The 27945-nt window shown below is 38.6% G+C and overlaps 3 protein-coding genes across 6 annotated transcripts in view; 2 read left to right on the top strand and 1 right to left on the bottom strand.

The window, feature by feature from the left end:
* wrn (WRN RecQ like helicase) overlaps window positions 1–2660 on the bottom strand; it is a 38743-nt gene extending 36083 nt beyond the window's left edge. For both annotated transcript variants that reach the window (XM_053644799.1, XM_053644800.1), the window contains exon 1: window positions 2162–2660. In XM_053644799.1, the coding sequence (XP_053500774.1) occupies window positions 2162–2239 (78 nt within the window). In that variant the 5' untranslated portion in view covers window positions 2240–2660. The remainder of the gene's footprint in view (window positions 1–2161) is intronic.
* LOC128620117 (uncharacterized) lies at window positions 2023–27299 on the top strand. 3 transcript variants are annotated; one of them, XM_053644797.1, is made up of 9 exons: window positions 2023–2130; window positions 17303–17447; window positions 17607–17772; window positions 17867–18104; window positions 18255–18398; window positions 19119–19281; window positions 19443–24658; window positions 24749–24795; window positions 25382–27299. In XM_053644797.1, exons 2-9 carry the CDS (start codon window positions 17327–17329, stop codon window positions 26043–26045), a joined length of 6759 nt encoding a protein of 2252 aa, XP_053500772.1. In that variant the 5' UTR covers window positions 2023–2130; window positions 17303–17326; the 3' UTR covers window positions 26046–27299. The 3 variants fall into 3 exon arrangements, with proteins under 3 accessions (XP_053500772.1, XP_053500771.1, XP_053500773.1); XM_053644796.1 differs by lacking the exon at window positions 2023–2130 and adding an exon at window positions 15943–16011; XM_053644798.1 differs by lacking the exon at window positions 2023–2130 and adding an exon at window positions 16755–16797.
* On the top strand, window positions 6923–12365 carry purg (purine-rich element binding protein G). The gene has a single exon (XM_053644801.1). The coding sequence runs from the start codon at window positions 7540–7542 to the stop codon at window positions 8548–8550; it is 1011 nt and encodes a 336-aa protein (XP_053500776.1). The 5' UTR covers window positions 6923–7539; the 3' UTR covers window positions 8551–12365.
* Window positions 27300–27945: the final 646 nt, after the last annotated feature.

Here is a 27945-nt window from a genome sequence, read left to right as displayed (position 1 = left end):
GAACTACAGCTCATTGCTAGAGCGATAGCATTATTCAAACTAATTCAGATTCCTATAACAGGATCGTGATGTTTTTTAAACAGCAGTGTCAGTTTGTCTCTTCACCTTGAACTATCGCTGTATATGTTTTAGCAGGAAAAAAAAATCTAGAACGCTGAGTGATTCCCAGCAGAGCACGTTTAAGGTAATTTTGCCTGTTTTTAAATACTCTTCAAAAAATACACCGAGTTAACAAGTTATAATTAAGGAGTCATCGGTTTTAAAAAACCCATATATATTTTAAATTTAAATAAGCAAATAAATAAATAAATAAAAAGGCTATGCAGTGGCATATGCAGGGAAGTGAATATTTTTTGATAGTTATTAATTAGATAACAGTATGAATGGTAAATTACACTATGTTATATGTACCTAAATCCTGTGTTTGTTTGTCAGTAATTTTTTTAAAAACATTCTTTACCACAAAGGCACCACAAAGCTTGCCTCTGGATGTTGTCTGATAGCTTATCAGCTATACACCAAACTGTATGATTTCAGGGTAATAATAATAATTACACTCTGTACTACAAGAGATAAAAGTAACATCAGTAAAAAATATTCAGCACATACAACCTTTCCAACATATAAGCCACAGGGGCAGTTTTCTGCACCACAACAGGCAAATTTGTCAGCAATAGTCAAATAAGAGAGAGAGAGATGCTAATTTTTAAAGGTGGAAGCATGCCAACAGTTTTTCCTACCGGCAGACGTTGGGTCATGTTGGCTATCCAGACTTAAACCTATGCAAATAAATTACACAGATGCCACAGAGTCTCTCTTTGGTCATGAACGTCAAAAATGATGTAGGACTTGGATCAAAACAACGTGAAAGGCGATAACAAGGCTGAAGCTGTAATGAGGTTTGTTGGAGATAAACAAGCATAAAACAGAAAAATGTTTCGTTGTTGATGATGATGATGCTGCTGATAATGGGTTTAACAGTATTCTCTGTTGAAATTTCACAACATTGTAACTTAACAGCTTTAAACATGGCCAGTGTGACAGTATGGGTTGTTCAATATGGATACTTATTATAGGAACATGCAAGACTATGGGGTTAGAATTGTTTCATAATTCCAAATAAATAGATTACGATCCACAAATAAATGTAGTGAGATTTACAAAAAAAAAAAAAAAAAAATTCAACACATTCACAAATGCCTTGAATGAGATCCACAAATATATGTTAAAATGAGATTTGCAAATACATTTTTTTCTTTTTACAAATATGTTTTCACGTCATAAACACACATAAGCCCTGCATTCATTTGTGGATCGCATCCTGTGCATTTGTGGGTTTTGAAACATTTCTAATGTCAAGAGTGCACACAATCCACAAATAGTAGGACTCCGCCTACAGTCTACTCGAGCCAATGGGATAACCGCCACATAGCAAATGAATGCAGGGCGTTGTGTTTGTGACCAAAAAAAAAAAGCATATTGGGGAAAAAAAAAAAAAAAAAGAAGAAATCTCATTTTATTTATTTGTCAATTTCATTTGTCTAATTCCTAACATATATTTGTGGATCTCATTCAATGCATTTGTGAATTCGTTTCATTTCTGTAAATCTCACTACATTTATTTGTGGATTGTAATCTATTTATTTGTATTATGAAACAACTCTGACCCCATAACAAACTGCCAAACATTTTAATTATAGTTATAAATAATTGTTCATACCCTACACAAAGACAGTTGGTTTAATGAGGCCACAAGTGCATGCCTCTTTAGTGTTTGATTACCGGAGGATAAACTTAATGAGAAAAACTTCAAACTAAGACTTGGCTTTAAGCAGAAATTTAAGAGAGACCCGAGATTATAATCAGTGCTTCTGATTTATTTGAATATGACCATAGAGATGTACCTGGGGAACAAAATGTATGCAAATAGGGGCTTCTGTCGTCCAATAGCAACGCAACACCTTACCTGAAAACTAACAGCACAAACACAACTACACAAGCAAAGTCGCTCCAAGCTGGACTGCACTGAACGCTGAAGATACACAGAGATTTATTTGTATTTAGAAATAAGTCTGTAACAACTACACAGCGAAGAAGCCGTCTAGCTATGTTAAAGAACTTCGCCAGCAGGTCAGTAGAACTCAAAACGTTATCTTCTTACCTGAGCTTGTACATCACCGTCATGTTTCTTCCTCATCCATTCTGGAAGCGACCTTTCACTCGGTGCACTATGATCCATAACTTTCAACGCTCTTATGCGTTAACTAATCAGCACGAGGAGATAGTACAGTATTATCACGGGACTGTTAAAATGCAGTGTCAGGATTCCGTATTTAATTCCGCGATAGTAGCGGAGACAGTATCATCTCTACATTCAGCTCTTGTCACTTGCATGTAGTTTCCAGTCCGCACGCGGTGATATCAACAACATAAACAGGGATATTAGGAAACCGTTGTATCCCACGCGCTAGGAACGCATGATAACACTTGCAGTTACTTAGACATAAAGACTTTATATTACAGACTGTTTACTTTAAACTGTCTCTTCGGTTAACGTGTTAAATGTTTTTTATAGGGTTATTATTTTTTTTTAATCCAGCGATTCAGGTGTGGTCCCGAAACTCTCGCGCCAACCTCTGCGTTTGTTTTTGCTCGGTTTTTTTTTGTGACCATAAGAGACAGCGACACCTACAGGACTGGAGCGGAGCGGCGGCGAAAACCTCCCAGGGTCCTGAAGCCCATCAGATTAATGCCTCCTTACTGTATACTGAGTAAAAAAAAAACAAGAAAAAACAGAACGGAAAAGATCAAAACCCCAGAACATTTTATCACTGCAACTACTATTTTATATAGTAACATTTATCTGTGAATGGCATAACTAGCATTCCGCATTTGACAACAAACTAGCTTTTGTGCTGCTAAAATGAAATATCCTGGAGGGAGAGCGTTTGTGTGTAAAATTCACCCGTGTACATATGCATCATATCTTACGAGATGACGGAGAAGCAGTGTGCAGGCCATTTATGTGCGGCAAACTGTCTGGGTCCACGAGACAATTCGGACTCGCACGCAGAATGGCGGCTCATGGATCACACGCGCTCTACCGTCTTCACTCTCGTTGGTATTCGCTGCACCAAGTCGATCCAAATTTCCATAAAGTTAAAGTTTTCTCAACTTTGTTATGTCACTGGACACGCCCACATCTACTTGCCAATAGTCGCTGTCGCTCGTGTTGCGGGAAGCCGGCAGTTCTCATTGAAAATTAATGGTCTCCGGTTGCTTTGTTACTGTGAGTCGCTGTATGTGTGAACGTAGCTTCCACTTTGGCGAAAAGCCCATGGTTAGCTTGAGGAGTACATGAACGCTGGAAAAATTTGTATACAGAAGAATGATATGTCATCAGTGTTTCTATTACCACTAAGTTTTGTAAAAATGTGTTGACAAACACAAACAAATAGCTAAGAAAATAATCGATGATAGGGTGGTGTGATGCTTAAACATTTCAACAATTAGATTAGATTTCTTTGTTCAATGACAACATGTTTTTCTATTAGAGAAGTTTGCTAAACATCTTTTACACTGTCGCTCCGATTTTTAAATCTAAATCCATTTATTATTATGTTTATATTATGCATAGCATCTGCCTCACAGGTCCCTTTTAAATAGAAGTTACTATAGAAATGATAACATATTAGATTGAGTACATTTAATAAAATCTTGTGATTTGCCTTGCATTCGCAAACTATTGCAAAAGCTGTTGTTATAGAAAATTAATCAACACCTCCTAGCCAATCAGATTCAGAATCAACAGTGCTGTTGTTAGTGAGCTAAGTGGTAATGAATAAACCTGTTACTGCTAAGTAAATTAGGTCTGTCATTAGTTGGCTAATATTGAATATCATTATCCGAAACAGCAACCTGTAACTAGCAAACATTAGCTAAATTAGCTAATAGAAAAAGTTATGCTAGTTTTGGTGAGGTAGTTAACATTGGGGTGTTGGTTAGTTAGTTAATGAAAATATATTAAATAATCACATTCTAAAAAAGTATAATGTTACATTTGTGAAAAATAAATCAAATAAATATTTTAGTTTGTTTTAGATGGCTAATGTTTGCTTAGTTACCTAGTACCAAATGTCTGGCCATGAGGCTTTGTGCTGTTTGTCTGCAGAGATGTTCTACAGAGATTTCCATCTTTTGAATGTTCACATTACAAGCCGTATTATTCCGTTTCAATTCATTTTTGATCTTTTTGCCATTCATGTCTGTATGTGAAAATACATTTATATTAGAGACTTAGATTCCATACTGAACAGTAAGAAACCACTTGAACTCCATACCGGTTCTCCCGCTCCACTAGAAAATTGTTCATAGATGAAATTGAAACATTTTGCTATAAAATATAGATAACAAAAATGCCCTAGTTAAGACACCCAATCTCTGTAATGTCTTATACATTTATTACCTAGTAGTGATTATTTGATAGCTATTAGATGAATAGCTAGCTATGGTAGCTAGTCACTGTTCTCTGTAAACATTAGCTAGCTAAATTTCACTGCTTATTTGACAATCATCGGTTAAGCAGGTAAGTCATATTATTATTATTATTATTATTATTATTATTATTATTATACACTTGTCTGATATACATAATGTTTTTTAAACAGGGCCTAAAAATGTATGTGAAGGTTTCCAGGCTCCAGTAATACTTATTATGTCTTATTATGTCAAAGGTGTGACTTGTACCCAGTTTTTAAATAGAAGGGTTAAAAGGAACTGATGAAGCTCCTTGGAGGAGTGGCAAAGTGTCAAGATTAAGTTTAGTCACCAGGCCCTTTTCTACAAGTGAGAAGATTTTTGCTCATTTACAGAGAACACATTGCTGACAACTTCAGAAATGATGTCACATACTTATCACATATAAATAGCAGGAAATGTGATGTGTCACCAACGGTAATTTCAGTTCTGACCTGCTGTGTTCTGTTCAAATCACTCGCAAGATGTTAAGTTTATTTCAGCCGAAGTGGGACACCATGTCTAAGTTTTCTATTGCTGTTTGAGGTATCATAACCTGGCTCAAATGTTTAGCCAATCCATTATCATGTGGCCTAATGAAGCACGTAATGTTAAATGGTGTACATTACATTTTTACAGCACTGTTAGATCTGCCTTACATTAAATTGTAATTAGCACAATAATCAAAACTGCTCTTTCCCAGAAAGTGATGGGTGTAAAGGCTTAATTAGCATCTGATTAAATTCAGTAGAATTCAGGGACATCCGAGGACATCGCTCTGTCTCAGTGTGATAAAAGGCAGAATGCTGCAGCCTCATCCGCAGTTAGCTTATAACCTCAAGTCATGAACTACTCTGGCCTAGTACTTCAAGATCAGATTCAGTAATAACCTAGAGCTTACAAGGATTTAAGTCACTGCTCTTTCTGAGGTCTTGCACCTGACAGACTGAAAGGCATGTGCCAAAGTGTAAATGAGGAAAAAAACAGGAGTGGCATCATCAAAATACAAAATTCATTAAAGGCACCTCACAAGTACGTATATCTATAAAGAGTCTAAGGCTCCATCATTGGTTTCGTAGATGGGTTTATTGTAAAGTTGTGGTTTGATTGGGACAAATTCATAAATTCTACATCATTGGTTAGACATATTTTGGTGTGATGATTTATTTAGACATAGTCGACACAATAACGGAATACCCTGAATATGTATACCCTGCTAAAAAAGAAAAACAAACAAACATACAATTGAAACCATTACAGAAATTCTAATGGTTTCCACTACAAATACCATTACCATTATTGGTCCTTAATGATATCCATTAGACATCACATACAAGCCAACAGAACGCAATAAATTACCAGTAGAGACAGTAGAGAAACACAGGAACCATTACAGTTTCCATTACAACTAGTACAAATCCCATTATAACCATTAAAACCATTACAAATTCTATGAGGGTTTCTATTGTTCCCCCCCAACAGGGTAATTAAGTATACTTTTACATTTTCAAAAGCAAATGGGAACTCAAAGAGAGCAGTTCTCTTTTACCTCGTCAGTTAGGCTGTGGAATTCGACTCATGATTCACAATACGCGGAATCTGGGGTCGATTCTTTTTGGGATGAATCGACTCCCATCTCTACTCAGCAGCGGTTGGGGGAGGGGAGGGGATAAAAGAAAAAGAAAGAGACTTGTAGTGAGATAGTTATTACTATTATTTCTATCCCTCTTCACATAGCTAAGAAACTATTTGAGTGTAACGTTTAGCTTGTGTTCTAACAACATGTAAGCTAACGGTCGTTAAAATCTGACAAATTGGATTAGCACCTGAGCTAACTAACTAGCTGAAACCTAGCAACGTGTTGCACGTTGGCATTATCGGTGCAATGTTTCAATGATTGTTTTTTTTAATAATAATAATAATAAAAAATCCTGTTAGAGCATGTCAGCTAGCTTGCATCACCACAGAAAGTTGCAGTGGTGTGTTCAATTTAATTGCTAAGCCAATATAATTGTTCAGAATGGAAATTGTTCAGGGCCAACATTCCTGATATTAAAAAAAACGTACAAGTTCCTTTTATTTTTTTAGCCATTTATAATTTGCCTTCGTCCTCTGCACAATAGGCTATTATTGGCGTTTTTCCCTTCCACATTTTACCCAGACTAACATGACTGACAGATTGACAGCACGTGCTTGTGTGAAATGGAGCTGAGATGCGATTGCTTTTCACTTCTGCACTGAAATGTCAGTACGAATAATAATTATAAAAAAAACCCGAACTCAATCTACTCAAATAAATCCAATCAGGTCAGAAATAAATCATGCACGCTCCGTATACCATGCACTATTAAGTCCGAGCTTAGAATTGTGTTCAAAGCTTGCATATTTCACATGCATTTTAGTGCAAAATATCCTGATTGAGAATCATCCTGATTAGTAGAATAAAAATGCACTGATACGACAGCAGTGTGTCTTGTCTCTCTGTTAAGTGGCAATAAGAATTACGCCACAGCTCTACTCCACACTCCCGTGTCTTTAAACGTCGGAGTGTGTTGTAGTAGAAGGGAGAAGGGAGGAGGGAGGGTCACTGAGTTCATTCCCATCCCGTACTGATGCAGCGCCCTCTAAAGAAATCCAGGATTGGATGATTTCTCTCCCTCTCTGCCGTTTCATCAAGCTGGCTGGGCTTTTAGCAAGCAGAGATAAGTGTCAGATGTGCGCTAAGGAGGGAAGAAGAAGAAGAAGAAGAAAAGAAAAAACAGCAGCCGTGTAATCAGCTGATAATTCGACTGGGTCGATGCGATTTGATTTGACCTTTAATTCAGGACACGGAGCCGCGATCAGCTGATGACTAGCCGGGCAGCTGCCATTTTGCAGGTCAATCGAGGATTCGCTTCAAACTTGTTCAGCGCACACAAAGCCGACTAAGCTAAAATAATTGAGCTGAGCTCGCTCAGTCGACGGCACGCCAGGATATCGGAGATGGAGAGGAAACTGGGCCGCTGTCGGGAAATCTGAGCGAGCATGGCCGACGGTAACACGAGAGAGATGGAAAGAGGGAAAGGCAGGATTACGGGCGACTCGTTTCCGAGAGGCGGGTACGCACAGCAGTACAGCACGGCTCTCCCCGCACTGCAAGGTCCGGACATACAGGAGCTCGCGTCCAAACGCGTCGACATCCAGAAGAAGCGCTTCTACCTGGACGTGAAGCAGAGCGCGCGCGGCCGATTCCTGAAAATCGCAGAGGTGTGGATCGGCAGGGGGAGGCATGACAGCGTGAGGAAGAGCAAGCTCACGCTGTCCATGTCCATGGCTCCCGACCTGAGGTATTGCCTGGGGGATTTCATCGATTACTACGCGCACGTAGGCCTGCGAGGCGGCCACGCGCCACGGCCTGAGGAGCCGAGTGACGCGCAGCGAAGGCGGCAGCCAGACCATCACGCAGCGCCCGCATCACCCAGCGGATCGGCGGCGTCTGAAGAGCCCGCGCACCGGGTGCTGAAGAGCGAGTCAATCGAAGGAGACAACCGGAAGTACTATTTGGATCTGAAGGAGAACCAGCGCGGCCGCTTTTTGCGCATCCGGCAGACCGTGAGCAGGGGGCAGGGCGCAGTGGGGTACTACGGCCAAGCCGTGGAGCAGACCATCGTGCTGCCCGCGCAGGGCTTAATCGAGTTTCGGGACGCGCTCTCGCAGCTCATCGAGGACTACGGCGACGAGCGCGAGGCCAACGGGCGAACCGGGAGAGGGGAGCGCGACCGGGAAGCGGCGTGTGCCGAGCTGCCCGAGGCGGCGTCCTTCCGCGTCGACAATAAGCGCTTCTACTTCGACGTGGGCTCCAACAGGTACGGTGTGTTCCTCAAAATCAGCGAGGTGCGCCAGCCGTACCGGAACACCATCACGGTGCCCCTGAAAGCCTGGGCCCGCTTCGGCGAGAACTTCATCAGGTACGAAGAGGAAATGAGACGCCTGTTCACCTGCCGCAAGGAGAAGAGGACAGAGGCGCAGGCGGACAGCGAAGAGCGCGAGGATTGACGGCGGCCCGCCATCTATGTTCTGTTGCAGTATGTCACAGTGCTCCGGTTTATACAATATCCTCATACATGTTTCAAACAGTGTACCTCTATAGCCTGTTCAAGTACCGTACTGTACTGTACAACTCCGATCAATCACAATAGCACTTTTACATTTAGCAGTACTGTTTTATTTTCCCTTTTAGTTCATTTTACGAACAGTTGGCGTTTGCTTTGAAATCAGGTTGTGTATGAGCGACAGACTAAGATTCTTTTTGTTTCGTTCACGTTAAAAGGGTCTAAACACGAGATGGAAAGGTCCAGATGGAAATGTGCATTCAGCAATCTACAGTCAGGCTGAAGCGCGCGCGCTCGTCTGTGGGTGTGCGGGAGAGCGCTTGCGTGCGTGCGAGCGCGCGCGGCCAAACGTACTCTCTCGCGCGATTCGTTGAATCTAGTAGCGTTTAAAATGCCCGTGTTAAACATACAGAATTAGTACACTTATGCAGAGTGTTCAGGTTGTACAAATTGGCTGTGATGCATGACCACATGCACTCTTACAGAAATTTAGGCATATTAAATTATTAAATTAAGGCATTTTATATTAGCAAAATGCATCAATTTAGTCTACATTTGGAATGTTGGGTAAGACATGCATAATATTATGCCAGAGACAGATGCTATACATTATTCTTGGAAAAACAGTTTTTGAATATTACACCACGTCAGCAATATATACCTCGTGGATACACGAATACACATCTTTCTCCAGACAACTCAGGAGAAAGGTTAAACCCGAAGTAATGTCAGTCAAACAAACATGCAATGATCCAGACTGCTTGTTTATGTTAGATTTGGTAGATCAGTTGCTTGTTCAGCAAATACACAAATATCACCACATTTACTTTTAATGGTAACATGTTTGATGAAAGGTTACATGCACTATTTACCAAGTGGACACTCATTTAAACAATGGGTCTGTTGGAGTTAAAAGAGGGAAGTTTTCCTTATAAAGCTATAAAGATTTTTTTAAAAAATTAAGATATGAAATTACTATCGAAATATCTGAATATGGATAAGATTGAAATGATCATATACCCAATATTATGAGCACAATATGTTTAAACGTGTAAATAGGTCTCCAATAAAGATTAATATTTTAAAAAAAAAAAAGAACACTAACGTTCACATAAATGTGAGCCAATTTCCTCCTCTCTATATCATCTGAGAGTGATAATAGCAATAGTCACTAGCTGAAATTAGGAGAATCAACAGATCTGGTAGATTTGTACTATGTGGTTTCAGCAGTAATGCACCTAATACCAGACTTCCTGTTTGCTATTAGGTTAATTGCTTGGGAGAATGTTTAAAAAAAAAAAAAAAAATTTTTTTTTTTTTACACAAATTACAGAAAAGTGGTGTGTAGCCCAATGACAAGCTAAATTCACACATACCTGCACATTAGGTTCAGTTGAATTGCTTTGAAATAAGGCAGAGAGTAATGTCATCAACCCTGTAATATGTATTATTATTATGATTATTATTATGATTATTATTACTACTACTATTATTATTATTTATAGAGAAGTGAAAGACGCAAGTGTTGTGAAAATGTGGATATGAATTTAGCAGCACCCAAGACCTACTTATTATTTAGCGTAGTCATACCGTTCTTAATAGAGGATGACCAGTGGATAGCCACATTATAGATTAAAATAATAATGTTATTAAATACAAACCTTACAGGATATTATTAAGGGCTTTACAGCATGCATTTTAAAAGGGGACTTCATATCGTAACTGTTTTCACAGTGTAACAGCTCTAAGGGCCTTTTCAAAAGGTGTTAACCAATGGAAGACATTTAGTAGCGCTGTCTTGGTGTTGCCAGTTCCCTTTCGAGGACAGCACAAATGTTTAAAGCACTCTTCTATAAAAACACTAAATGTTTGTCTTATAATTTATTTTCATTCCATGTGTATGCATTGCCGGTGTTGTGCAATTGCTGTGGAAACATAGAAAGACACAGTAAATCTGTTCGTCTGAAAAGCGTGTTCAAAAATGTTAGATTTTAATAGAATAGTGATGTTTATAAGACGACAGTGCAATGAAAGCTCATCAAGTCACTCATTAACCTCTAAATTGACTGTCTTTCAAATGCCTTTTCTATGAGGATGTCACATTTGTCCTCATAGCACAACTAAACTTAGAGGTTAACTTCCTGAAACGGCTAAATGCCCGCTTGCTTATTGCGTGTGTGTTGAGAAATACACTCGAACATGTTCACGTATGCAAATATTGCCAGCTGACAAAAAAAAAAAGCAATCCTTTCATCAATTCCTATTGGTTCTTAGTGCTTTAAATTAGTTCGATAGGGTTTTTCTTTTGGACCCTCGGTGATTTTAGATCGGTTATATCTATTTCTCACGATGAACGTAAGGAAAGTATAATGTGGGCTTAGCTCAAATGGCTGACATGAGACATAGGCAGCACTTCCCCACAAGCACTTTATTCAAACAGCACTTTTAGGTGCTGCTATTGTTGCTGCTTTTACTATTCAATCTTATATGGAGGATGTGTTTCTCATCTATGTGACTACAAGGAGGGGTCTTGTTTATTTTGAAATCGCGACAGTCATACACGTAAAAACAAGCAAACAACATTTCACCATAAGTACATAAGCACATAAAAAAAGGCCTGTAGAAGTATTATGCGATCTTAATATTAGTCTTTTATGACAGCTAAGGTGTCGCAATGCAAAAAAAAATAAATAAAAAATAAAAATCAATGAAACAATACATAAGCAAAAATAAATACTGTGTGTATAATTGGCAGATCATTGGAATTCCTCCTTTCAGTCCATCCATACATATTGTATGATGAGAGTTGCCTCAAGTGCAACATTTCCACTAGCAGTGCACTTGTGGGTTTGTATTTTCTGGGCATGGATTACGCCTAGTCTCCATCTAAATTGTCAGTGGGAAGAAAATTTAGGAGGAGTAGTCCAGAAAACCTGCCCTCTCCTCTTTAAGAATGAATCTTGCTTTGTTTCATTAACACTTTAAGAACTGTGGTTTATTACCTCTATTATGAATTATTTTTTTTTTTTCCTAGTTATTTAAAAAATATATATATATATTTCAGGGCTCACTCATTCTGGGCATTGACACAGCCTAGGCTCTATATTACAGTTAGATAATCGTATCAAAATATTAACCTTATTTCTAAGTTAAAAGGCTGTACCCTTGAAAAAGTGATAAAAGGAGTAAAGGCCATAAAGGATGTTACCTCTAAACAATGTATAGTACAGATAAAACAAACGCAGGCAGATTTAAAAAAAAATATATGCACTTTAAAACTGTATCTGCGTTTGTTCCCTCGACCTCAAAGAAATATCTAAAATTATGTTGTATGGCAAAGGATCACAGATCTATAGTGTGTCGTATGGTAACATTTTATTCAGGGTGGTATTGGTATACAGACGTTGTGTTTGCTTTGTCACTAGTTTACACGATTTTTCTTTCCCAGTCGTTCAGGATGATTTTGCTAGCAATTTAAGAAATTCAGTGTAATCCCTGAGGCTGTTTGGAAAAAGTTAGCCTATTACATCGCAGCTATCTTAGTTCATTGTGAAACTTGAATTCACTGAATTGGACTGTTACAACGCATCCGAGTAACACTTTTAACCCATAAGCCTTAAAATCATTACAATGTGATTGTAATGATTTAGTTTAGGTTTATGATTTGTTGGTACAACTTAGCGATTTTCGTTCATCACCAACACGTTGTTCTTCTAGTTCTTTTCAGGAACATTTCAGGCCTAGCAAGCAAACGTTCGAATTTTGTAAGGAGTAACTGAGCATTCCTGTAGTATGAATAAAGAATTCAGTAATGGCAGTTTCAAAGGTCAATATCAGTCCAGCCAAAGGTCACAGGCCTCTTTTTGTGTTAATAAAAGATAGTTAGATGTAGGTAATGTGCTGTAAAGGTGTAGAAGCTTTATTGATTCGTTTCCTTTTCTTTTGTGTTTAACGGCATCTCTGCTGCAGTTGGAAGTTTAGAAGTAGTGTTCGATAAAGGTTTAAAAAGAAATGGTGAAATAAAAATGTTTCGGTGTATCTTTTTTGACAACGTAACGTACATCATTAGTGTGTCCTCCTGTAGTACTCTAGAGTATTATAAGACTCGAAACAAGAAAGCAATTGTTCTGTATTGTAGCACTTTCTTTATCGTGTGTACTGTATTAGTTCCGGTTTAATATGTATGGTACTGTATGAATATTCATTAATTGCCTTGTAATGTTCGTAAAAGGTTGCAACATGTAGGATATGTATCTGAAGGTAACATAGCGGTTTTATTTGGTTTTGTTGTTTTAAGTTCATGCATGCTGACAGTTGGGTCCTGTCTAACTCAAAAAAAAAAATGGTGCTATATAAAAATATATAAAAGGTGCTCATATGGACCACAGCTGCATGCATGTTGAGTGAAAAATTGAAGTGAAGCTAGCCATTGGTCAATCACAAAACAAGATATCGTCCATGAGCAGAAATGGGTTTGTGTAACTGTAAATTGCACAAAGGATCCGTTGAATCCTCAACATCTTGACTGACCGAGAAACAGCAAGACTGCATGACAGTTGCATAAATTTGCACCAGCAGTAGAGTGCAGTAATCATCAGCCCATCTGAGAGTTATGGGAACATACAGATATACTGTATATATATCTCTGTAGCTTTTATCCAGAATCATTCTCATGTTTTAAAAGCTTCGTGAAGGATACCTGCACCAAAGTAAATGCTGAGAATGAAATGCCTATTTACAGTTACGCAACCTTTGTGTGTGTAAACTCCAAAAGATCCATAGACAATCTAATCTAATTAAAAATGAAACCTTTTTATGCTCATGTTTAAAATGTTTTTTGTCTTTTTTTATTAACTTGTGTCACAGAGTATAAGAAAAGAGATCGCTATATATTGCAGATTGTTAAGTGGAAAGATATGTAAGCCTATGCTTTTAAAACAAAGGAGAATGTGGTTATGTTGGTTGTATCTATCTTTGTTTCTTTTAATAAAAATCGAAGAACTGAAACAGGAACGAGACAGTATGTGGTACGTTGTGTTTTCATCGATATAAAATTAAAGACATTTAATGAGTAATAAATGACACACAAACACACACACACACACACATGCATACAAAAATCACTTCAATCATTGTTCAGGGTTCTTCAGCCTTCATGGTTGTGTTCAAACCCATTTATAGCACACGATTAAATATGAGTGTTGCCCTGGGGAACCCTTTCACATGGTGAGATTTTATTCTATATATAGTTCTGAAAACTGCAGGTTTTCCTGCACTGAAATTCTTCTCTTTTGCATATGTCTCATCCAGGAGTAAAATGTGCAGCACATTAGAATCTGGTTACTCCCAAAAAGTGAAAAGAGACCATTCTGACTGCAGCACAGGAACATCGTGAACGTTTAGACAACCATATTACAACGTGCAATTGCAAAAAAAAAAAAAAAAAAAAAAAAAAGGCTCATGTCAGCTTCACTATGGCACGTAGCTATCCAACAACTTGATCAAATCATGAGATTCACTTTGTGAGGAAATGACACTTAGCCAGCAAGATTTTAGACAAGTTTAGGCAGTTTTTAATCTCGGCACTTGATGAACAGACTCCTTAATTACCCAACATAATGGAAGGTAAGATTTAAAAGTAAATAAAAAACACTTCCATGACATTTTGGTGGTAAACTATATTTATGGTTTCTTAAATGATGAATCTTTTTTGGCCGTTTTCCAGCATTCAGCCACAACGGTGTCTGATGACTTTTCCCGTGATACCGCACACGACAATCTGATTATCAGTTGGTACCATGTGGGGGGTCTAAAAAAAATGGCTGACAAATCAGCAAGTTTAAAGTGTTCAAAGGTCATGACCAAAAGGACTTGACACTTAAGTACTCTGTGTGGAAACTATTGAAGGTTTTATGTAGAATGCCACAACAGAGTGTTTCCATACAAGTGGACACTTTGAGAAAGCTTGAGTATCAACAGAATTATTTTATGAGATTGTACAAAGTCATGAATTAGAATAAATCACAACGGGAGGCATACTGTAATAGGAAAATAATCTACAGCAGGGTTATTTTTCTATAAACGAGACATGTCTCTTAATAGAAAACTTCACCAGATCAATGATTCAAACATTTTTCTTTGTTCAATAAGAGCATGTTTATTATTAGGCTCAGATTATGTCAAGCGTCCACTACGCAATTCCCTGTGAACGAGCTGTTACTATAGAAACGATAATTTATTAAGAACAAACGCATTAATATCAACTTATTTGAACTACTTCCTGAGCTACAATCAGACTTACTGCTGTTAAACGCATCAACGCCTTCTGGAAAAATCCGATTTGAGGATTCTACAAGTATGCGGGATCATGAAACGATGTCACCCTTGCAGCTAACCCAAATCAGTGCTCTTTTTCGTTAATAACCATAAGTAGCCATCATGAGAGCTTTACAAAAGATGCTTTGGAATAGTGTTTAGACCGTGGATGTCGATCTGGAAATTGAAAGCAGTAATCCATCAGAAAGCACTGTTCACTCATATACAGTAACTAGCAAATCTAAATCTTTCTTTGGCTAATTTCATGCATTTATTTCATAGATAAATAATTTAAGTGACAAGTAAACATGCTTTAGGTTGAGGCTTTCATTAAACAGTCAAAAGAGGAAGTGGTAATAAAAAAACTGCTGTCTTAGATTGTGTAAGGATAGTATCTCTCCTCCCTCTGGTCAGTTGATGCAACCGTTTCACCAGACCCCACTTCCTGTTGCACTGCTACTGTTCACATGATAGGCGCACACACAGCCTTGACACGCTATAGATCCTACAGCCAACAAATTGTGCTCATGTTAATATTTCCGGTGTCTTAATTTGGACACTGACCTTTGTTGCTGTATGACCTGTACATACAAACACATGGCAGTTTGATTTTAAATTTGCTTTTCATTTGCATTCTAACAAATTAGTGTTGAAGGTCATATGTAAGGAGGTTGTTTAAAAAGAAGGAAAGAAAGGAGAAAAGACAAATGTCGGATGTCCATTTCGGTCCGCTGATGCACGAGTCACCAAGCATCATCAAATGTTTTCTTAATCATTATTTATATACTGATGTCAATGAGATGTCTAGAAGAAGATAGAGATTACTCTTGTGTCTCAGGGGCCCCATTATGTAGCTAATTCTGTTGAAGTACATGCTGCTGTTGTACTAAAGAAGCCCAACCTATGTTTTTAATGCTAGCAGTTCTGGGTAATTTCCTGTGCCTTAGCTCTTCACAGTTTGAGGTCAAGCGATTTCCTTTTTGGTGTGTCACTTGATGTTCCTCAAACTCAAGTGACAAACTGCACAGTTCCCTACAAAGGCACACCAGACACACGCGTACTTACATCCTTAAGCAAGCTTTCCAAAATGGTGAGTACACAAAACCTATCGTAACAAATTGCATTTACCAAAATGAATGGTCTTAAACTGATAGCCATCGATATGTTCAGTTGAGGTAGATTTCAATAATGATAAGCAGATTTTAAATTAACACCTTTGTTTTAAAATTATATTTGTGTACGAAATATTTAAAAAATGGTGTCTACTTTCACTACTTAACTCCTAACATTACTCTCTTTAATCTTTCCAACCGTCACTGTAACATCTCTGAATGTGTATTATATGTCATTCTAGTGCATGGAAGAAAGAAAAAAAAAACAGATAGAAACTGTCAAGCGTTTGCTTTCCTCCATAGATCAGAATGAGGTGTATTTCTGCATTTATCATGCTCGCGTTCAGCAGTGTTTTCACAGAAGGTCTTTCACAGAGATCCATATCTGTTACTTCCACATCTTATCATCTCGTTGTAGCATAGTAACAACACGTTGCCTTAAACCATGCTTTATTTATAATAACGATGCTCTGTTTATACTGTACATGTGTGTTTCAGTAGATACACAGAAAGATATAATAGATATTGTAGCAAGTCATTTTAGATTATTTATTGCCATAGTCGGTTTGAAGGAAACATGGTTTAAAAAAAAAGTATTACATGTTCATATTTATGCAGTCACGTGATTTAAACAGAACAAATGGAGGCGCATATGCTTATCTACAGAGAGTAGACAAAGGTCAGTTTTAAAGAGGATTGCAACATTAGAAACGTGCCATAACAAGGACAGTGTGTAGCAAGGACCTTCGCTGACATGAAGCTTGGTGAGATTTGTTTTTGAAGTAATTGTATTTACACAGAGACTTAATCATAAACTACTCAGGAAGCAGTGGGCTTCAAAATTTAGAGACAACAAATGATTGGAAATAATTACTAATGGTCAAATTGACCTTGGCCAAAAAGATGGAAGTAATGGTGTTAGCCAGATCAGTTGAAGTATTTTGTGATTATTTGCCTATTCACAATTGCACTGGAAATGTAGAGACAGGTATAGGCAATCAACAAAGCGTGTGTGTGTGTGTGTGTCTATGACGTGGCCAGTCATTTCAAACGACTATTCAAACTGTGTCGCTGTAACAAAGCCAGCAAGTAACACTTCTACAACACAAACGGGTAGTTCTTCACACATTAGCAGGAGGTCTTTTTTGTAGTGTAAGTGGAAATGTCATGCGGTGTTGAGAAGTAAAGTAGCACTTTCACATGTCAAAAAAGAGGGCACAGCATACAGACTTCAAACAAATTTACAAGCGGAGTATTTGCTTTTTGCAGGATCATATTCTGGAGTAAGCAACTATGGAAGTACGAGGAAGGAAAGGATCTGTTGAGATTTCCACACCTAACCCAACTAAGCCAGTAGGGACCGTGGCATTGAGGAACTTCACCATACCCAGGAAGAAGCGGTTGTCTGGACAAGGTTTTACCAACATACCAAAAATACACAACACACATTAGTAGTCTTTCTGAGAAGAACGGATGTGTAGTCATTATATTGTCTCAGTCACAACAAGTCACGTCCTGCGAGTTTTAAATGTGCGTGTTTTTTTTCTTTCTTTCTTTGAACTCCACTGAACAGTTCTCCTGGAGCCTTGTCCAGAAGACAGTCGCGATTACACTCTTATTCAGTCCAAACTGAGAGAATCCAGATTAGACATGAGGAAGGAGCATGCCAATACATGGCTGTGGAAAGATGTCAAATTAGTGCACAATGATGGGTTTCTTAAGGAATTCTCTGAAAAAAGGTAAGGTAATCCAAAAGTAATAGTATATACAAACCATTCATTAACAACTCGTTTTTCTACCTGTTTGACTTTGCTAATGGTTTATTGTTTGCAGGTCAGAGATGCGTACAAAAGGTAGACATGGGAGAGAAATGGAAGAACGATTTTGCTTCTTAGTAGGATCTTCTGAAACAACAAGTCAGATTTACCAGTTTGGATTAAGGACCGAGAGCCAGGATCAGTATTCTTTGGGAAAGTCCTCACATGGGGTTTATTTGTTTAAGCATGTTGATGTGGCTCTGAAGCATGCAGCGGCAAGCGCATGTAGTGGAAAAAATCTGATTGTTTTCAAGGTCGGTTTTCAAGTGTCAGCAACTCTGAATGCTGTCGTTCAGTCTATCCTGCTGTTCTGAATTGTTATAACATTTAATAGTTTAAAATGATATTAACTGATATGATGCTTTTAATGTTTTTATTTTATTTTTTTATATTTAATACTGAAGGTGCTCTTTGGAAAGGTGAAAAAAGTCACACCAAGTTTGGAGTGGAACAGAACCGTAGACCCTATGGTTGGCTTTGACTGTCACATGGCAAAAGATGCCGTTTCTTATCGTGACGGTCTTTCCCAGCAGGTTTTGGGCTCATCGGTACGTTTTATAATCGTACAAAGTAATAAGGAATGAAACACGACAGGAAACTAATCAAAGATGGGGTGGTATGATGCCAACATAATTGAACGTCCCAAAATGTTTAATTCCACTTCTACTACAGCAATTTGCCAACATTTACATTTTTATTAATTCAACAATCAAACATCATTATCAGTTTATAGTTACATTTAATGTTGTGGAACATCCACGGAACAAGTTAGTTCCTGTTATTACTTACCGTTACTACTTACTGTTATTCTAAGTATAGCAGCTACAGATAGCACTTCCACATAACAGGATCTTGTTTTGTTCTTTCTTGGTGTTAATAAGACAAAAATAAAAAGCACAGCATATCATGTTACTGTTAAACAAAAAGTGTAAAGTGCACTGTCCTGAGGTAAAAAATGTACTGTTACAAAGTGCAGACACTGGACACTTTTTCCATGTAATGTTGCATAAACGTCTCCTAACAAAAACCGTCACGATATAAATGATTATAGGTTTTCGTCATACGAGTTCCTTTGAATTAGCTGTTACCGTACAAATGATAACGTATTAGAACGAGTGCATTAATATAAACCTGTGATTTGAATTACAGCTGACACAATATCTGAGATACCTGCAGACCAATTAAATTTGAGAATTCAAAAGCATTGTGGTATAAAAACAAATATTGGCAAGAGTTTTGATTATATGGTTGCCATTTGTTTCTTGCAGGTGTTTCTATTCGACTACAATGAAAACCAGGAACTCAACAAACGGCCAAGGCAATGTTTGCCATATGCTGTGGTTTCATTTGCTACAGCCATTAGTGCTACAGCACCAACATCCATAAGTCCACCTGTTTCACCCACTAAACCTTCTGCTGGCCTTATGCATGGTATGATAAAGCACTCCATAACAAATATGTTTTCTGATAAACTACGCAATACAAATTCACTAATTCGTTAAACAATAATTCTTTCATCTGTTTATTCAGAACCATCTGTGATGACACACATCTGGAATTTAATAAAGATTTTTTCCAATCTACCCTGGCAGGCCCTCTAGAGCATTTGAAAGGCTGCACTGTGGCTAAGAGAACAGGCAAAGGAGAGAATGCCACAGTGATATTCAAACGTTTTGCAACACAAGGCTGCCAAGGCATGGAGTACCAGTCACAAACTCCAGGAGCAGAAGCTAATGGAGTTGATGCTACTCCATTTCAATACAACGATCTGCAAACACCTCCTCCTTTTATCCCTCAGCTGCCATATAGGCCTTATTATAATACAGCAGAATATTTCAATCCTTCACTACCGTATTATGGCAATAGCATTCCATGGCAAAATTATATGGACCAACCTGCATTCCTTTCAAATATACACAACCAGAGCACCACAAGTATCTGCGGAGGTAATACAGACACCTTAGAGGCAATACCTCAAACCTCAGCAGAAAAAATCTCCACCATTGTTTATTCATCACGTCTGGTTAAGGACCCAAGATTATCCAGGCAAGAAACAAACATACAGAAGAAAAGTTCAGAGGAAGAAAGTGCATCTAATGTTCCAGAGTGTGAGGAACAGGGATGCCAGGCACACTCACAAAACCAAAAAGAAAAGAATGAATTCACTTTATCTTGTGAGAAACAGTCACTGGAACTGGATGAGGAACAAAAAGAGGGCAGGTACCTTAAACCCTCACTGGATGGTCCAAGCAAATCCAATCCCAATGCACAGCCAAAGACTGAAAATATGCCTTCAATTAAGTTATTTAAAATGAAATTCCAGAAATATGCTGCATATTTCAAGATGACAGAGGAGGAGAGGCGCACAACAATATGGTCCAAAGGAAATTTGACCCCAGAGCAAAAACAATTATTGATTGACCGCATACATTTCTATGAGATGCATCACCAAAAGTATAAACAGGGACTGCTTTTTCAAAAAGACACAGAGACAGAAACTGCCTTCAGTTCGTCTCATACAGAGCCCCAAAACAATGAAGTCTGCCCGTCCACACTGCAACGTTCCCCTTTAATGACAAAAGGGAACCAATGTGAAGTGAATCAGTCTCATATGAGCCATTCTGTAAGTGATAATGTTTCTAATTTGACATCCACAACAGTATTGGTGGACACTGAGAGAAATACAGTAGATATACAGAATACAGACAATGATAATTTGAGCCAGAACATTTCTATGCCGAAAGAAAATTGTATGCAGGAAAAAGATCCTTCTCCAGATTCTCAGATTAAGCCTCAAGATGGTGGTATGCTTCAAACTGTAAAAGAAAAAGAAAGGATTTCAGAGATGTTCATTGTGCAGGGTACAATGCCATCAGATCCTTCAGAAAAGAGCAAAACTTTAGAAAATACACATGATTTTGCACAATCTTTCTGTCCTTCAAAACAAGTTGAGATAAATAACCAAGATGTCCATGAAAGTGAGATTCCCATAAGTCCAAAGGAGTCCTTTGCATGTAAGCCTACACTAAATAATAACATAGGAGACTATCCTGAATTTGAGCAACACATAATAGCCATGGAAGTAGCAAACTGTGTTGACATCTCAGCTTCTGAGGTACCAGAATGCAATGACTGCTCCTATGCTACTGCAATGGAGCAAGAGCAGGATACTCATTGTAGTACTGAAAAAGAAGACAGGGAAGCAACTCTTTCTAAATCTGATGTAAATTCTGAGATGTCGATAGAGGTTGAGAGGGAAGAAGTACAACACAACAACACTATTTACAATGCATTATATAAAAGATTACAGCTAGATCAGCTATTGCCCAGTTCAAATGGAGCAAGCCTTTTCTCCAACAACTCTTATCTCAGGCCAAAAGTTCTGGACAAAGCCCTTGTCATCAATCTACCAGATAGTCATGTTAATGAACCAGTGTCAAAGGAAGAAGACCGCCAGCTTATAGTTAAGATAAAATCCAGCCAGACACCCCCAGCAAGACTTACGCTTTCTGAACGATTCTCAAAATTGAGATGCCTTGGTCAGAAGCTAGCAACCTTTGTTCTTGTAAATAGGTTAACCAATGGCTACACAGCTCATCTCAATGGAGATCTAAACTGTAAACCAGAAGCACTAATCTCATGTAGCGATGGAGACAAAGGAACAGGAAACAATAATACTGAATTGATTAAAATCATGGCACAGAGGTACAATGAAAATAGGTTCACCGCAAATTGTAAACGCCTTAGACAGAAACGTTCAAAGGCTCTGTGCAGAAAAAGCTCAATCTCCAGTGTACTGAGTAAAAGAACTTCACGTCAATTGCCATTTCGTGTTCAGAGGAAGACAAAGCATATTAGAAAGCGTCAGCTGCTGAAAGCAAAGAGAAAATGTCAAACAAAACTAGCCTTAAAAATTAGTTCTCGTGGTCTAGCCTCATTTAGCAAGTTGACTTCTGATTCATTAAATGGCCTTTCATGTACCGAGACAGCTAATGATGTTGACAAAGATTCTGATTCACATCTTAATTCAGCTACTGCATCTCAGTCTGGATCTCAAAGCCATGACAAACTTCTGAACAAGGGGTCCAGTCAGAATGATATTTCCACTAATATTTCAACTGAAGAGGGTTCTCAAACAAAAGGACAGTGCATTAATCCTTCCAAACAATCAACAGGAACTGTCCATCATGATGTTTCAAAGATTTCAAACCATAATGATATCAACAAATCACAGGAAAACATCACTTTAGATTCCAAAGATCCAGTAATAATTCAGGAAATGGAAACAGATAGCGGAACAAACAGTGACAAGACCAATCATCCAGAAAAATCCTCCCTGGTCACATGTTCTGGCAGTAATGAGTCAAGTAATGGTGAGAGTACAGAAGCAGAACACAAGGAAGAGGCATTGTTACAGAAAAAGCTATCTCAGGAGGACAGTTGTTACACTAAAGAGATTTCGTCTGATTACAACACTGGAGCTTATGAGGACACAAGTAGCCCTGTTCCCACTATCTCAAGTATCTCTAGTGATATAACCTCAGGTAATATGATCAGCAGCTGCACTGCCAAAGCCCAGACGGCCATGACTCCAGATTCACCTAGAGCAATGAATAATGAGACAGACACACAAACCGAGCCCAGTATTCTTGGGGACAATGCTGTGGACAATTCTAGTAGTGGTTTATCCCAAAGGGTATCGAGTACTAACAAATCAGGAGAGACCAATAAAAATGCCAATCTTCAAGACAGAGAACTATACAATATCCCAAAGAGCAAAGATGCAAATGAAAAGGGGTTATTTTCAAGAAAAGAGATGTCAGATGCAGACCAGAACTGCTTAAAAGCACTGAAAGGTGCCAAGGATGATGTTGCAGGGATCTTCACAGAGAACACAAATCATCCTTCTGAGCTAGCTTCAGGTTCTCAATGCCAACCTTCTTTACAGGATACTAAAAGCAGTGGGATAATGAACTCGCTTGTAGAGACAACATCAGCTTTCCACAGCAGAATCATTAAAGATGCACAAGAAGACCTTGCTGGGATTAAAGACAATCTGCATTCAGCCTGGCAAGGACAAGACAAAAATAGCCTCCCAACTACTTCAGATACCCAAATAATTTCTAAACTGAGAGATTATTTAACCAAATTTGAATTCACTGTCAAAAAACAGGACACTGTCAATAACTCGATAACGGAGGCTGTTGTTCCAACGGCATGGATAACTTTGGATAGTACAGCTCACAAACAACAATTACACAACACAAGACACTACGACAGACATGGTTCGGCTGATATCACACTTAAACAGAGTGAAACTGTACATTTCCAAGTAGCCCCTACCAAACACAAGCAAAGTAATGGGGACAGTCAGCCTAACAGCTCTATCTCGAAGAGGAGGAGAACAAGTAATATAGAAAGGGTCAGTCCAGATAGTACCTTTACTGAAACAATCAGAAATGAACCAAATTCACATCTGGTAAACAAGGGCGCGCAACCACATCAGACTGCCTCTGGCGTACCAAACACGAACCACTGGTTGCAAAATCATGGAAATAAACTGCAGGAAAATCAAAACATCTGTCCCCAATTTTTAGGAAATCTAAATCTAAGCAGATCAAGTGGACAGCAAGGAAACGGACCAAAAGAACAGCCATGCCAAGTCAATCAATCAAATGAACAAACCACACCCGAAAAAGTACATATAACATACATCCAGAATAAGTACAGTGTCACTGACATCTCCAATACTCTAAAAATGGCTGACCACGCAGTTTCCTTGACAGAACTTGGTCCCCTGCAGTCAAAATGCAAAAGAATGCTCCAACATTTTATCTCCAACTTCGAACAAGATCAGAAGGATTCTTTCCACCAGTCCTGCATTTCAAGAAATCTGATCTTGGAAAAATATCTAGATCATCCACCTGTACCAGTGGAGTTGAAGTTTGAGGCAATAAATTCTTTCTTGGAACTACAGATGATAATCGAGGCTTGCCAATTTGTTGACAACAAAATAAATTTCCTGAGAAGAAAACCAACATTTAGGAGTTTGCTGTGGTATGATCCTTCTCTCTATGGTGAACTCTATAAAGGCTCTGTTGGGTTTCAGCAACAATCATCATTGTTTTCATCGTTCCAGCAGTGCCTTACCAACGATGACTACAGAAGATTGCGGGAATACTATTGTGCAGTGTCCACTTTGCACCAGCAGCTACAAGATGCCCCTGACACGTCGTACTACATGTACCTGAAAACCAAGCGGGAGAGGCTCGAAACAGAAGCTGCATTTAGAAATCCCTCGGATGTTAAGAGCTTCTTTTTATCTGTACCAACAGCCATAATGATCAATTTAGGAGACAGCTTGGAAATTTTGAAAAAGACGTACGATTTAGTGTCGGCGTTTATTGAGACACCGGCAGATCGTTTGCCAGGCACGTTTGATGTAGGAAAAGCTGAGCATCTGTCCATTATATGCAGGTATCTCCAAGAAAAAATGCTCTTCTTGAAATCCAATAAAGAAATTACTAAAATTTCATGGTTTGGGATGGAACATCTTCTGTATGACGCATCAAAGGTTCTTGTATGGAGTGAATCGGAGCATGGGATGCCGAATGAAGTGCTGAGGAAATACAATAGGTTAAATTCAAAAATTGTTTATGGGGTGACCGAGAATTGTGTACCCCTTGTTAACGAAATCGATCAGCCTCTAAAGCCTATGGATATTGTGAAAATCACACCACCACAGCAATTGAATGCTATCAGAGTCCCATCAGCAGCGGTATCCACTGAGAGGACTCAAGGTGCACTGGTAAGTTTTGAGAACTGCCTACTGTTTTACTTCTTATAATAATTTATATGTGGTTTGCGGTAATAAAACACATATTTTACCATGATCTAGAACATTCAAATGGAAGATGGAACAAAAGACAACACACCCAGAAGAAGGTAAGAACAAAAATCATTTACAATTTGTTGTAGGGATTGAGATGATGAAAATGTATCTACCGTGGGTTGAAGCATCTGGTTGGATCTGAAGAGATGTTTATGTAAAACTCACTGGAAATTCACTATGTAGCTGGTGTGTCCAACCACATCATCAATAAAGTTCTGTTGGTAGTCACACATGCTTACAAGACCATGTTTCATACATGAAGTAGTAACGTTTGGATTATAAACCAAATTGATTTTTTTTTTAATTGCCGAATGGATTAAAACAAACCTTGGCAAGTTTCTATTTTTCTTTTACCATTGAGGTTTACATTTATCCCTATCACAAGTTATTCTGGTGTATCCTTGCATCTCAAAAACATGGCATTTTGACATACCTCCTGTGTCAGCTTATGCCTCTCATTTACTTAGTGCCTCAGGGTAACCTCTTTTACCAGCAAAAAGAGACTGAAAACAAAGTTAAAATGCAAATGCCACATCTAGAATCATCTCTATACCGTTATGCCAAATGGCCAATTACTTATGAGCAGTATTGCTGAACAAGCATTCTTTTCTTGTTATAATGAATCTCTGTTATTTTTAGAGCAACATATCCATCCGCAAGACGTAACTTCAGTGATGGTGTTACCCCACTTAATCAGCCCAGTCTGGCAGCCCAACCTGGAAGCTCACCTCTTTACACTGATTTCACCCAAACAAGTAATGCATTGCATTGGAGGATTCCCAGAAATCCTGCTTGGGACTGGAGACCACCAGAACCTATACAATCAACATCACACTCCCAAATAAGGGCTCTACTTTTGTCTAAGAGGATGTCTACACCACCCACAAAACCGAGGACAACATCTTTGACAGATCTTCAAAACAGCCATGCAGTCAGACAGCAAAAATTGTCACAACCATTGATTGTGAAACCTATACCAATTGAGAGAAGTAAAGCTCAGCCAATAATCAGTGCACTTCAGCATCCAGAGCTCTTAAATGAGCAAACAAACGAGTTCAGCATGCCTATGATACCACCATTTCCTTTCCCAAGTTTCTCCCCAGACGTACCCTCAGTAATCCCTCCGCCTCTTCCACCACTACAATTCTCCAGCACTTCGCATCAAGGCTCACTGCATACCAATTCAACACCAATAAGCTACCCTTTCTTTGTCTTCAATGGGCAAACATACTCCACTACAGGCTCTTCATTGCCTGTGTCAGCCCGTCATACTGAAACTCAATATCTTCCTCGCCCTGTTTAGAGAGAGCATACAGTATTTGATACTGTTAGAATCTATGTTCTTTTCTTAAAAATGAAAATAGATTTTGATTCGAAATCCATAGATTTCTGAACCCTCCACCCATGTTATGTCTCTCTCTAATATGCTCCTAACCGGCTTACCTTATATGTTTAACATGTTAATTGTAAATAGACAAAAAAAAAAACCCAGGATCTGTTTATACTGTAATAGCTTTGTGAATAGATGTTACATTTTGGTTTTTTTTTTAATGAATAATATATTTTAACATTAAATTGTTTATATGTTTATAATGACTAAAAATGCACTTTGTTTTATATTGTCAAAACTGTTAAATATATGTTTGAAAAGCAGAACTCAAGGCATGTTTTCTTCACAGTACTAGGGTTGGCATGAAAATATCTTGGAAACCAACTAAGAAAAATTGCTCCCCACAAATAGGGTCATGATGTGACATGGTACTCAAACTTCCTGAATACATACACTGAGTTACTATAAACTGGCAACTTAATAGTTATGTTTAAATGCAAATAATAGCCCTACTAAATTCTTCCTTTAGACCGAACCAATATGTTTAAATGGTAACGAGTCCACTTATATTGCTATTTACATACAAAAGTCAAACTCTCTATGAAGCATCTATACATTTACCCATGTACAAGTTTCCCTCTCTGAATCAAACAGTTTGTTATTTGCGTATTACACCTGCTACAATAATAATAATTAATTTCACAGATCCTTACATGACTAGAGTCATCTGGCTAAAAGTGGGGTCAGTGATTGTAATTCAGAAAACGTCTAATAAGATTTAGCAATGTTCTCCTCACTTGTAGCAACTTGTGAACCAGTCCTGTAGTTGCATGGCATGAGTAACCTTTGATCGTTTTAACATATGAAGGTGGGGAACCAGTTGATCCCTTTCAAGTATGTAGAGACCTGACCAATTACAGCCAGATGTGCTTGTTGAACATCCCATTATAGATTTAGTTCCCGCCTCGCTGGCATCGCACCCAATGACGTGCTTCCTCCAAGACACATGAGGTCCTGGTGAACAGTGGGGTTGAGGTCAGGGCTCTGTGCTCTTAATTTCTTCCACATCAACCTTAGCACACCATATCTTTCAATTGCAGTGAAGGGGAATTCTTAATGCTACATCTTACAAAGACAATCTGGACAACTATGTTCTTCATACTTTATGGCAACAGTTTGGGAAGGCCAAATGGTCAGGTGTCCACATACTTTTGGCCATATAGCGTATGATAAGTAGACCCCTTGCTTTGAAATGTATTTTCTACAATTTCAAAAGCACCTCTCTCCAAGAGGGCACAAAGGAACGTCCTGGGTGAGAACAGCAAACTTGATGGGGTCTGATTTCGACAAGGTACTGAGCCCCAAAAAAAGATAAGGGGCAGACAGAAGAACTGAAGTTTGTAACTTCAGTTGCAACCTTGCAACATTGTCATCAGGATCCACTGGTCTAATGTAATCTCTGACCAGTGAGCAATGGTTTTTGTCTATATAGCTTCCTGCCAGCAGTCCCTATCCACTGTGGGTAGGATTTGCAGGACCCTTTAATGGTGGGGAGATGCTGTATAAGGATGAATGGTGGCCTAAGAGTATGAGTGTTATTTTGGGGCCTTGTGTGAGGCTGATAGAACTTATGCGAGTGGTGAAGCACAGAGTTGTGCTGTGGTGACTTGTGCTGCATGGCCAGTCCATTTGACTTGCTGGTGGCTAGTTTCTGAAACCTGCACTCTCTTCCCTGTGTGCAAGCCCTGTTTTTTGAATCAGACTTAAAGCCTGGCACACAGGGCAGATTTTATAGGGTTGATTTACACATGCGCGTCAATGAGAACTGTGCCAACCACACTTGGCACACCTGACACTTGGTGAATAAACTAGA

This window comes from Ictalurus furcatus, chromosome 16, assembly GCF_023375685.1.
Source record: "Ictalurus furcatus strain D&B chromosome 16, Billie_1.0, whole genome shotgun sequence".
In the NCBI taxonomy this organism is placed as follows: Eukaryota; Metazoa; Chordata; class Actinopteri; order Siluriformes; family Ictaluridae; genus Ictalurus; species Ictalurus furcatus.
Note: the sequence above shows the minus strand (reverse complement) of the source record. Positions and strands in the feature narration are given on the sequence as shown.

Coding starts and splice junctions, on each gene's coding strand:
- purg (XM_053644801.1), top strand. CDS start 7,540: ATGGCCGACGGTAACACGAGAGAGATGGAAAGAGGGAAAGGCAGGATT.
- LOC128620117 (XM_053644797.1), top strand. CDS start 17,327: ATGGAAGTACGAGGAAGGAAAGGATCTGTTGAGATTTCCACACCTAAC. Junction 18,105..18,254: donor AAAATCTGATTGTTTTCAAG/GTCGGTTTTCAA, acceptor TTAATACTGAAG/GTGCTCTTTGGAAAGGTGAA. Junction 18,399..19,118: donor AGCAGGTTTTGGGCTCATCG/GTACGTTTTATA, acceptor TGTTTCTTGCAG/GTGTTTCTATTCGACTACAA.